This window comes from Aotus nancymaae, unplaced genomic scaffold (genome assembly GCF_030222135.1).
Source record: "Aotus nancymaae isolate 86718 unplaced genomic scaffold, 86718_ANA_hifiasm-v0.15.2.pri h1tg000029l, whole genome shotgun sequence".
Lineage (NCBI taxonomy): Eukaryota > Metazoa > Chordata > Mammalia > Primates > Aotidae > Aotus > Aotus nancymaae.
This window is the reverse complement of record NW_026988442.1, coordinates 26,325,155-26,337,522: the sequence shown is the minus strand read 5'-3', so window position 1 is coordinate 26,337,522 and position 12,368 is coordinate 26,325,155. Positions and strand designations below refer to the sequence as shown.

The window sequence follows — 12,368 nt, the reverse complement described above, 5'->3', positions numbered from 1 at the left end:
ACGGCTTGCTCAGGCACAGGCAGATGTAAAGGGAAATGGCTTTTCATCCACCTGTTATTGTTCAGTAACATGGACATTCTGTGTGTGTGTGTGTGTGTGTGTGTGTGTGTGTGTGTGTGTGTGTGTGTGTCAGCCTGGCTTCTATTGGGACAGGTGACATTTGTTGAGCATTTCTCTTGGGCTGGGCCCTGGTGAGGAAGCCCTTCATCTAGATCAGGATCATGGGCCAAATCTGGCCCACTGCCTGTTTGTGTAAATAAAGTTTTATTGAAACACAGACACACCCATTAGTTTACATATGGTCTGGCTGGTTTCATGCCACAATGTCAGAGCTGAGTAGTGGTGATAAAGACCACATGGATCACAAAGTAGAAAATATTTACGACCTGGGCCTTTACAGAAGAAATTAGCCAACCCCTGGTGTAGATGATCTCATTTAATCCTCCCAGCAACCATGAGAGGGGCAGACTTAGTATTACTCCCACTGTATGAATGTGAAAACTGAGGCTTAGGAAGGGGAGACTGCTCCCTCAGGGTCTTGCAGCCAGCAACAGGCAGGGGTGGGATGTGAATCCGGGGAGCAGAATTCCAGGATATGCGCTCTTATCATGTACACTGTATCATCCAGGAACAGAGCTCCAAAAGTAACTGAGACAGTAAAATAACTTTGCACCAAATTAACTTCCATCTTATGCATGTTTTGTCTGGGAACAGGGCTAGTTTTCTCTTTTATGTGAAAAAGAATATGGCTTCATTTTTCTTGGCTGTCAGCCAAGTGGGATAACTTATGTGTGATTGTATTCTAAGCCTTCTAGCACAGGAGGGGAAGAAAGTTAGAAAAGATGGCCACACCTGTTGGTCAAGGTCTGTCATAGGTAATCCCTGGGATTTACAGAATGCATACCCAGGCGGCGGAGCCCCGCGGGTGCGGGCTTGGGGTCTGGAGCCAGGCTGCCTGGGCTTAATTCCACCTCTGCCACCAACCAGCTGGGTGACCTTGGGTAAGTTATTTAACCTCTCTGAGACTCTGTTTCTTTATCGCTCAAGGGAAGATAATGAGGTGACCTTCCTCACATGGTTGAGGTGGGGATTAAAGGAATTAGTGGGTACAAACCAATGTGAGTGACAGGAAGTCAATGATGGTGACTGTCACTAAGCCTGGCCTGATGCCTCGACAGCACATGTCAATTCCGCCTCTAGAGTTGCTCTTGATTCTGTCTACATCTGTCTGTCCGGGGCCATGGCCTTGCCCCATGCCTCCAACATTTCCTGCTCCAGGCTTTATCTGTCTCCCAATAGGCCTTCCTTCTTCTCTTCCTGATTCCATCTGAGCTAGCCTCACCACAGCAGCCAGTGTGATCTTTAAAACCTAGGTTGGGCACAGTGGCTCATGCCTGTCATTGCAGCACTTTGGGAGGCAGAGATAGGAGGACTGCTTGAGGGCAGGAGTTTAAGACCAGCCTAGGCAACAAAGTGAGACCCCCTGTCTCTACAAAAAATTTAAAAAAATTAGCCAGGGGAGGTAGTGCATGCTTGTAGTCCCAGCTACTCAGGAGGGTGAGGCAGGAAGATTCCTTGAGCCTGCGAAGTAGAGGGTATAGTGAGCTGTGATTGCTCCATGTCACTCCAGCCTGGAAGACAGAGTCAGATCCTGTCTCTAAAAATAATAAAAATAAGAATAAAATGAAAAAAAAAACCAACCCACCTAAATTGTGTCCTATTACCCACTGCTTATAAACCCTCTAGTGGTTTCCAGTCTCACCTGGAACAGAACCCCAAATCTGTCCTGGGCCTCAGAGGTCCTGCCCACCTCACCTCATCTCCCATCCCACTCCAGCCATTGGTCTTCTCAGAATTGCCAAGTTCCTTCCCGTTCCCAGGGGCTGCCCCTCTGCCTGGATGCTCTCCTGTCTGCGCCTGCACACGGCTATCTCTCCGTTCTCAGCTGAATTCGCTTCTTATTTAAAAGGCCTTTCCCGGCCCTAGAACCTAAAACAAGTCTTTGCTTTCTTTATGCCATGCATTATAATTTGAAATTACATATACAGATTTAAAAATTTGGGGCCAGGTACAGTGGCTCCTGCCTGTAATCCCAGCACCTTGGGAGGCCAAGGTGGTGGATCACTTGAGGCCAGGAGTTCGAGACCCGTTTGGCCAACATGACCAAATCCCACCTCTACAAAAAATCAGCAGGGTGCAGTGGTGCACACCTGTAGTTCCAGTTATTTGGGAGGCTGAGGTGGGAGGATCGCTTGACCCTGTTATGTTGAAGTTGCAATGAGCTGTGATGGTGTCATTGCACTTTGGCCTGGGTAGCAGAGTGAGATGCTACCTCAAAAAAGAAAATTAAAAAAAAAATTTTTCTAACTGTAGGCCAGAGTTTCCAAACTCAAATGTCTTCATGGAACAGGTAGAGATAATTCAAGGGAGTAACACGGGCTGGGTGAAGACTGTAGCAAACTAAGGCTAAAAGGAAATGTCTGTAGAGGTCTTGTGTACCCAGTGCTGCCCGATCATCGGTTTTAGACTGTAAGCTCCATGAAGACAGGGCCCGTTCCGCTTTGTTGACCACTGTTTGCCTCACACATGATGTTGAATGAATGAATGAATGAATGAACAAACAGGGTATGAAGGAAGAGGAGGGAGGAAAGAAATATAAGAATCAGCCTCTGCACTCAATTCAAGGAAGATGAGATAAGCATATTAATTTTACAGTTGAGGCAACTGAGGCCTGGAGAGTCAGGGGCAGTGGAGTCAGGCAGGCAGGTCCCTGTCCACCAACCCTATGTCCTTTCCACTGGAGGGCCCAGATTTGGGTGTGCTGTAAAGTCATGTGGAGTGGCCACCTGTAGTTTCTTCCTCCTTCCTCCTTTGTGAACCACCACTTTCTCACCTTCAGATCAGTTGTTTTGGGTAAGGCTGACCTGACCCCTGGTCCTGCAGGTGGACATGTGGCCAAGTATGGTCACCCACAGCACGTATCTTCTTGGATGGATGTGGGAGTCCAGTAGAGAAATTCCTGGGACTCTGCAAGAAGTCCTGGACAGGAGGGGCTCTCTTTTTGGGGGGTGCTGCAGCCTGAAACTGCCAGGGCTGTCTTTGCCACCACAGTGGGAGAGCCTGCCTGACCCAGAGACCCACAGAAAGGGAAGCAGAGGCTAAGTCCTGATATTATCCCTTGAGGACCTGGACCCAAGCCTGCTTGAAGTCAGTGCCCTAGGATTTTCCAGCTACATAGGCAATAAACTCTCTTGTTTCCTCCAGCTGATTAGCTTGGGATTTGTCACTTGCTACTAAAAGGGCTTTGGTTAATATATCAGTTAGGAGGGGAGGGAATTGCATGACTCAAAGGTCAGAGGCAAGGGCAGGTGGGCATGGGCGGTGAGCCAGGTTCACAAGTCTTCATTTCTTAGCAGTAAGATGTGGACAGTCAAGGGCGGGAGGTCTGCTGTTTTTGCCCTGTCCCCCACCACATTCATTTCTCCTTCTTCTGATGCTACCATTGTTTTCCTTTAAGAAAACCACCCTCCTTCATAGATAATCCATAGGCTTCAGTTTCCTTATCTCCATCACCTTGTTCTCCTTGGCTTGCTATGAGCATTGTCACATGGCCCAACTTGGGCCAATGAGCGCCAATATGGAACTCCTGGGAAAAATGAGCTCTCCTTCCACTGGGCATGCAGAGCTAAAAAGATGCAAACCTTGAGTGGACAGGCACCATCTTTGCCACCAAGCAGGGAGAACTTACTGGGAGCATCTGAAGATGGAAAGAGACTTACTCCTTGTGATGACATTTTAGCACCTAGGTCCAGCCATACCCGATGACAGTTGTATCCACAGATCTCTCTGTATGGAAATCATTCAGTTCTGATTTTCCCTAAACCAGCTTGGGTTCAATTTCCAATTCTTGCCATCGAAAGAGGTCTTGATATTGTAGTCTATAGAATTTGAACCATGTTTAAAGTGTTACTCCTTTACCTTTATCTGTAATCCAAAATCAGGTTGGTTGTGTTTATAAATCCACGTTTAGCTGAGACAATAGTGCAGAACCAGGACTGTGATTTGGGGACCCGAGGAGGAGAGTAAGTGTTGTTTGGTACTCACTATAGGAAGGGATTCCATAGGCTTGTGCTGGAGGTGGGTACGCTGTATAGGGGGCAGCCTGCTGGATCCCCGCACTGTACTGTGTCTGGCCGTAGGCTGCCATGGCTGTGGAAGGCTGGCTGGGGAGGACACGTGGGCAAGATCTGTGTGGAAAGAAAGAAGATTAAATCTCCAAGCCCAGTCTGGCAACCCTTCTTCCTTGTCTTGATATGAACACCACCATTTTTCTTTGAGGATTTACTCTTTCCAGAGCAGAGACAACGTACATGTTCACCAAATTCCATTTCCTTTTCCTCTTCCTGGGAAGCAGGAAGATTACATTTTCTGCCTCCTGCGCAGTCAGATTCAGCCATGTGACTGGGTTCAGCCCAATAGAACATAAGAAGGTATGCTGTAAGCCACTCATAGGCCTGGCCAATAAACACATTCCCTGCAACCCTCCTGTCCTTTCTCCTTTTTTTGATGGCAACCGTGGAGGGCACAGGTTGAGCTGGCAGAGCTGTAATATGGAAACACCCTGGATCTCTGAGTCAGCTTGTGGAGGAGAGCTGCCCTGGAGGGTTTCACCCCATCTACACTGGACTTTATGTGAGTAAGAAACAAACCTTCGTTGTGTGAAGCCACTGAGATGTCAAGGTCTACTGATTACTGTAGCATAGCCTATCCTACCCTGATTGTCCTAATTCAGATACCTTCTCAATTGACTGCAGCTTTAATAGGGCTTCGAATCAAGATGTCTTGCTCTTAGCTAAGGGGTGGGCACATAATGCAAGATCATCCAATCAGACTCTGTCCTGGGAATTTAAATCCTGCATATTGCTCGAATCCCAGAATCTGTCTTATTCTTAATCCCTCTCAAGGTCTGATTATTTCATTTATGTTGTGAGCTACTCCAGATATTCTCCCAAAAGTTCTTTTAGACTTAACCGGAGTTGATTTCTGTTGCTTGCAACCAAAGACCATAAACAGATTCTCTACTCCATGGAGAACAACAGGTTCTGTAATGGACTAGGATGTAGAGGGCTTCTTACTGACGATATTTGTACAACATTGTGTGTGTGTGTGTGGTTTTTTTTTGGACAGAGTTTTTCACTCTTGTTGCCCAGGCTGGAGTGCAGTGGTGTGATCTTGGCTTACTGCAACCTCTGCCTTCTGGTTTTCAAGCGATTCTCCTGCCTCAGCCTCACGAGTAGCTGGGATTACAGGTACCTGTCACCCTGCTCGGCTAATTTTTTGTATTTAGGGAAGAGACGGGGTTTCACCATGTTGGCCAGGCTGGTCTCGAACTCCTGACCTTGTGATCCTCTCACCTTGGCCTCCCAAACTGCTGGGATTATAGGCATGAGCCACTGTGCCTGGCCAGCATTCTGTTTTTTACTCTGGGTTGGGAATTGTGTCACATGCACCTGGTATGTACGTTGTATCTCACAGATGCTCGTATCAAATCTCTGGGGTGGAGGCTCTTATACCTCCTGGTTTAGAGATGAGGAAACTAAAACTCAGAGAGCTGAAAACACAGCTAGAAAGTGGTAAATCTAGAGCTTAAACTCAGGAGTCTGACTCCAGAGCTCATGCTTGGAACCATGAATCTGCTATTTCTCACAGCACTGGGATTCATTCAGCCCTGCAGGTAGCAATAAATAAAGTCAAAGTGAGTTGTTCTAACACAAAGGAAGCAAAACAGTGGCTCAGGGGCCACATTCAGTTCACAGATCCATGGATATAATTTATTTGGCCAGAGAGGTTATTTTTTTCCTAATTTGAAATTGTTGCTAATATTTGAAAACCAGGAGGTTATATGCATACATGCACACACATGCAGGCACGTGCACGCACACGCACGCGCGCACACACACACACACGCTGGCTTTGTCTCCCTTCTCCTGAAAAGCAGGTGCTTCCGTGTGCCTGGATCTGCACTCCTGTGTGGTGCTATCAGCTGGATTTGAGCAGCAGCCACCTCTTGAGACTGAATCACACCCTGTCTGCAACAATCCCTACGAGGCCCACTTCCCTTAGCGGTAAATGTATTTAATTCTCATGCCTACGTGCCAGGCACTTTCCTATTTACTTCATGTAAATTGGCTCATTTAAATTCCACCACAACTGTGACAAGCCTTGGAAGTAATTTCTGTTTCTATCCCCATTTTACAGGTAAGAAAACAGAGGCAGAGAGAGACTTAATAACACGCCACAAGCACACAGCTGATAGAGAAGTTGAACCCTGGCTCCAGAGGCCACACCCTTAACCCCTCCACTATGCCACCCACCCCCAGACACCACAACTTGACATCATGTTTCTAACTATCGTAACCGGGTTAAGTGTACAGCTAAATGTGGATGAGATTCCCCAATCTGTTATCTGATTCCATTTTGGTTACGTTATATCACTTTTGTTAAAGACTGTTTGCTTCCAGAGTTCCTCCTCCATCTGAGGCCTCATAGCAGGTGAATGCAAAAGTGTATGGAATTATAAACCGACGTTCCCATGCCCTTCTTTCTTTTTGACTACTGCCATGATAAAGGCTTATCTGGGGAAACCTGTTGCAAAATGCATAAGGAACTCATCTGAGCTGGAGATGTCAGCCCCGATTCTGGAAGGTGTCTCATCCATCAGTATTTCAGCTCTGTGGGGCACCTGAGAAGCATGCAACCTGCAGAGAGAACCTGATTTGAAAATGTTCCCAATTCATACCCTTTCTTAGAAGAGAAACAGAAGGTGCAGACCCAAGACAACCAACTCCTGCTTCCATCAAAACCATTCAAGTGGCTCAGATTAAACAGGGGCTAAAGTTAAAAGCCAGAGAGAGGATGGTGGCGCTTTCTAACTCTGAGGGCTTAAAAAAGGTAGATTTAACAGCCCTCGGTTGCTACTAATATTCCCCAACCATCTGGAGGGAAAGGAAGGTTCAGAAAATGTCTTCCTTATAAACAGCTGCTCCAACGTTGGAGAGGAAGGGATATTTCAAGATGCTGAGGAACTTACCACCTAGCCTGAGGGGCATGGCACACGGCAGTGGGCTCAGGATGGCTGCTTCCAAGGGCAGCACCCAGACGGCTCTGGGCATACCGATCCAGCACTGAGCTCCCACTGCCCCAGCATGTGCCTGTGGTGGAGCATTTATAGTGCCAGCTTGAGATCTCTGATTTACTGGTTTATCTCACCTACTAGACTAGCTCTCCAAGGGCAGAGACTGTGTCTCATCTGTCTCTGAGTTTCCAGGGCTAAGTGTGGGGCTAGGCACTGAGGAGTGACGTGTGAATGGCAGAGGAGGAAGAAAGGACACGTGCATGCATATGTTCACTGCAGCACAATTTACCATAGCAAAGACATGGAATCAACCCAAATGCCCATCAATGATAGACTGAACAAAGAAAATGTGGTTCATATACACCATGGAATATTCTGCAACCATAAAAAGGAACAAGATCATGTCCTTTGCAGGGATACAGATGAAGCTGGAAGCCCTTATCCTCAGCAAACTAACGCAGGAACAGAAAACCAAACACCGCATGTTCTCACCTATAAGTGGGAGCTGAACAATGAGAACACATGGACACAGGGAGGGGTACGACACACTCTGGGGCCTGTAGGGGGAGGGCAGAGGGGTGGGAGAGCATTAGGAAGAATAGCTAATGCATGCCGAGCTTAATACCTAGGTGATGGGTTGATAGGTGTAACAAACCACCATGGCACATGTTTACCTAAGTAACAAACCTGCATGACCTGCACATGTATCCTGGAACTTAAAATAAAAAAAAGAAATGATTAAAGGAGGGAGGGAAAAAGGGAGAGAGAGGTGGAGAGAAAAGGGTGGAAGAGAAAAGGGTAGGGAAGAGAGGAAGGGAAAGAGAAAAAGGGAGAGAGAAATGAAAGAAAGAAGGGAGACTGAAAAGAAGGGAAAGGAAAGAAAAGAGAAAGACGGGGAAAAGGGAGGGAGAAATTGAGAAATTCCCTATGCATGGGAAAGGAGAGGAAGGAGAGAAAGAAAAGAATTTTAAAAAAATGACGAGAAGAAAGAAGAAAATAATAGCTAAGTCTCGCAGGACACTCTGCTCCAGGCCCCATTCTAAGCATGTTTTACCTGCTTTTTCTCATTTCCTGGGGGCAGGCAGCATGAATGTCTCCCTTCCCTCTCCCAGATGGGAAGACTCAGGCCCAGGGAGGTGGAGAGGCTTACTCAAGCTCACTCAGTTAGTAAGTGCTGGAGCTGGGATTCCTATCCATGGAGTCTGGCTCCAGAGCCCTATCTCTTAACCTCTACCTTCCAAGAGAGAAGAAAAGGAGGGCATGTGAGCAGTGGACAAGTGAATGGTACTCACCTTGAGAAGAGCTGGAACACTCTCAGGGGGGCTGATTTGGTGATGCCTGGAGGAGAAAAAGAAAAATTGCAAGAGTTTTAGTGATTAGGGTGATGTTCTGCAGAAATAGTGACTTCAGACACCACTTAAGCAGGAGCAGACTTGAAGGGGTGCTGTCCGGGGCTTTCTCCACCACAGACGCTTATCTGAGGTGCCACATCTCATCATTCTTCTTCTTGAGGGGTTCAGAGCCCTTTCTGGGTGTGCTTCGTCTCTGGGTACTTAAGGAAAAATGACATACAAAGAATCCATAGCATCTTGAAACGTCAGAGTAAAGTCCATTTCTCCATCCATTGCACAGATGGAGAAACTGAGGCCAGAGAGACAGAAAGGACGTGCTGGAGCCAGGCCACATGACTGGGCAGCAGCACAGCTGGGAAGTGAATCAAGCTGGTGCCATTTCCACTTCTGGGTGGAAAACCACTCCCTTCCCTGTCTCAAAGGCAACCCCCAAGAACTCCAGAATGGCAGACACGGTTGGCTTTGCTCATCCAACATCCATTTCCCTTCTTCTAATAACACTGCTTTGATGTTCTTCCCCTGTTTCCTCACTTCCAGTCTATGGGGTGCAGGTGGGGCTGGCCCCAACACTTTAGGGAAAGCAACCTCTTGGATCATCTCCTAAGCTCCATCTAGGGTGGTAGAGCAGAGAGATGGATGAGGCCTGAGCTCCTGATGCAAGTACCTTACACCGAATCACTTGGCACGGAATGTCCAATCATCGATGGGAGGCAATATGCAGGGGGTGACAAAGAGGTGACAGAGTTAAGCTGGGAGAGACGTTTGCCAGAGGAACATTTTACATAGGGACAGTTCACTGGGAAGCATTTTTGTGCTCCGTCATCTTGAACAAAGCAACTCAATGTCCTCACTGCAGAGTCCTGGACAAATTCCAGATAATGTGTCTACTGATGGCAACAGCATCAACCGGCCAATGCCCACTCCCTGTTCTGTAGGGCAGTGGCTGGTCATCCTTGTGCCCTGAGACCACGGAGCTCTGAGCCTGTCTCAGTCTCTGCGCTGGAGGCTCAGGAGACCAATGGGCACTTCCAACTCTGCCACTTCCTAGCAAGGAGACTTCAGGCAGGTTGACTAGATCTCTTGGCCTCAGAGCTCCCCACTGTGCAATGGGATGAAAATACTTATCTTGCAAGGACAGGAAAGGATTACATGAGATGATGCTGATAGACATCATTTGCCCAGGGCTTGTCACGTGCCAAGCTCTTCTAAATACTTTACCTGGATTAATTATTTTAATCCTCATAACCACCCTATGAGAAAGGTTCTATTCTCATCCTCAGATGAACAGCTGTAGGCACAGAGAACTTAAGTAACTCACCCAGGGCCACACAGGAAGTACATACAGGGTGAATCTGTGATCTGAACCCAGGTGGTTTGGCTCCAGAGTCTGTCTTCTCAGCCATGACACTACAGCTGATGACGACAGTCATTGTCATAAGAGCAAATGGCATTCACTTAGACTATGTGCCAGGCCCGTGTTAACTGCTTATAGACAGGCTCTCACTGAGTCCTCACAACAGTGCTCCGAGCACGCAACACCATTAACACTATTGTACAGATGAAGAAACTGGGGCTCCAAAGGCCGAGTGCCTTGTTCAAGTCACATAGCTGTGGGCAAGGGAACTGGGGCTTGAACCCAAGGGCTGTGTGAGTCCAAGGTCAATACTCTGAATTCCCTCCTCCTGGCTGAGCCAAATTCTGTTCAAGTCCCAAACCACTGGGGGTGGGGCAGGGGTGCTGGTCTTGAAGTTCATTTACAGAGTCATAACTGAAATTAAGAAAAGGAGAATTGCCTGTTGTATGGTATACGATGTCAGCATGTATTGCCCATAGTAAGAAGGAATTGTGTGACATGTTGGTTACAGGTACAGGTGTGACAACGTGTTGTGTGTGTATGCATGTGCATTCAACAATGCAGAAACAGATTTCTTATTAGGGTTCACATTCAAAGAAAAGGTTAGAACAGCAGCAGCCTAATGTCAAGGAAAGCCCCTGGCACACAGTAGGTGCTCACTCAATGCTGATTTCCCTACCCTGGGTTTGCTCCCAGGCAAGGTGTCCTGTACCGCATTGCCCCTTCTTCATTCTTCCCCAGGGCTCGAGAATGAACTCATTCTGAAGCAGTCACAGTCTCATTACTGGCAAAAGCCCATGACTTGAGTGCATTTAGTACTATATAAGTTACTGAATTAAACATTTTGAATGTTTTCTTTTATAAATATGTAAATATTCATAAAAATTGAAATCTATGGGAGCAACATTCCTATGGGCTCGAATTAACTTGGCATTCCATAAATTGGAGGTAAGCATCTTTTCTGCCAGTCTCCATGGCATGATTTGCATGTTTGCCTCACCCAGCTCCCTTTTCAAGCTTCCACCCAGTTCCTCTGAATTGGTGAGCAACCTGCCTTCCCCAGGCAGACAGGCTCCCCTCCCCTAGTATGCAGACCTGTAGTACTCTCCCTTTCCCACCCCAGCAACTCCAGGAAGACTGCAAGCGAGGAACAGGCAGTTATAAGTGCAAAGAGATTTTCCTTCGGCAATTGTGTGATTTTTGAAAAACACAGACTTTTTTTTTCTGTTTTCTGCTGGTATCAATCACATTTAACCTTTTCATCCCAGGATACCTGAGGGAATTGAGAAACCGGAGAGTGAGTATATTAAACTGTATATGAAACGATCTCCTTCCTCCCTTTCTGCTTCTTTTCTCCATGGTCAGGGTGGTGTGGACTTCACTGATAATCCTTATGTAAGGCAGGGCTCTCTAAGCTCCTTCCCTCCTTTGAGAGTCCAGGATGGGACAGTGTCAAGGGTGGAGCTTCTCAGTGCTTTGGCGCAGAGGTGGGCAGGGACTGCCCAGGAGGAGAGAACGCCTTTCTTCCTCTTGTGTGCTTGTTGGTGGTCCAGAGCTCTTAGTCTCTAGTCTTTTAGTCTCCATCCAGGCTGGTGGAGCAGAGAGATGGATGAGACTCCACCCATCTGGATGGATGGATGAGAACCTCTGCCTCTGACTCAGAGGTCATGTGGACCAGGAAGTCTACCCTGCAGTTGTTGTGGCCAAACATCATCATGGTACCAGAAAGTAGGCTTGACCAACTAGTGGCTGTGTGCAATGCCAGCCCCAGTGTGACAAGTGGAGAAGTAGGCATCACTGTTACAGCTACAAGCAACAACGTGGTCTTCAGTGTAGCCTACAATGTCTTTCAATGACCCCTAGGTGCCTGTATCACCATTTTCTTGATGTCACTGTGCTCAACAGCTTTTTCTAAATGGCAGGTCGGATCCCGGACAGACACACTGAGAGTGGAGACAAGATTGTGTCAGCAATCTTCCCATTCAGCTCAGGAATGACCTCCCCACAGCCTTGGCAGTGCCACTGAATACACTCTGAACAGTCACATGGCCATCACAGCACAGCTTGCCAGAGGGGCAGAGAGGGCACAGGCAGTGGTCCTGAGTACCTTTATGGTGCCATGGCGCAGATCTTTCTGAGGAGACAAGCAGATGGCATGCTGGAAATCTAGACAGAGTAGGTCACCCCTATCTCAAACATGGACCATCAGCACAAGGGACAGAGATGATGCCCCTTTGATGTCACTCTTCAGATGAGCCCCAAGCATCTCTAGGGTGATGAAGTCACCTTGTTTGGTGGCAGCAATGCCCCCTTTGGGATCTGGTGCCTGGCAGATGGAGGTGGACTTCCCAGTGATCATAGTTTTCTGTTCACAACCTTGTTGGTGCCATTGAACTTGCCATGATGGATTCATATTGGACCATGTAGGCTACGGGGTCAAGGTCAGTGGAGGAGTTGTTGATGACAACTTAGGTCCACTTTGCTGGTAGTGAATGCAGCTCTAATGACCTGACACCCAACAGAGCCA

At 47.5% G+C, this 12,368-nt stretch overlaps 1 protein-coding gene across 4 annotated transcripts in view; it reads right to left on the bottom strand.

Moving 5' to 3' along the window:
* EYA2 (EYA transcriptional coactivator and phosphatase 2) overlaps positions 1-12,368 on the bottom strand; it is a 342,073-nt gene that overhangs the window by 186,665 nt on the left and 143,040 nt on the right. For all 4 annotated transcript variants that reach the window (XM_064382489.1, XM_064382490.1, XM_012467361.3 and 1 more), the window contains exons 3-4: positions 8,428-8,473; positions 4,105-4,247 (exon numbers count right to left, since the gene is read on the bottom strand). In XM_064382489.1, the coding sequence (XP_064238559.1) occupies positions 4,105-4,247; positions 8,428-8,473 (189 nt within the window). The remainder of the gene's footprint in view (positions 1-4,104; positions 4,248-8,427; positions 8,474-12,368) is intronic.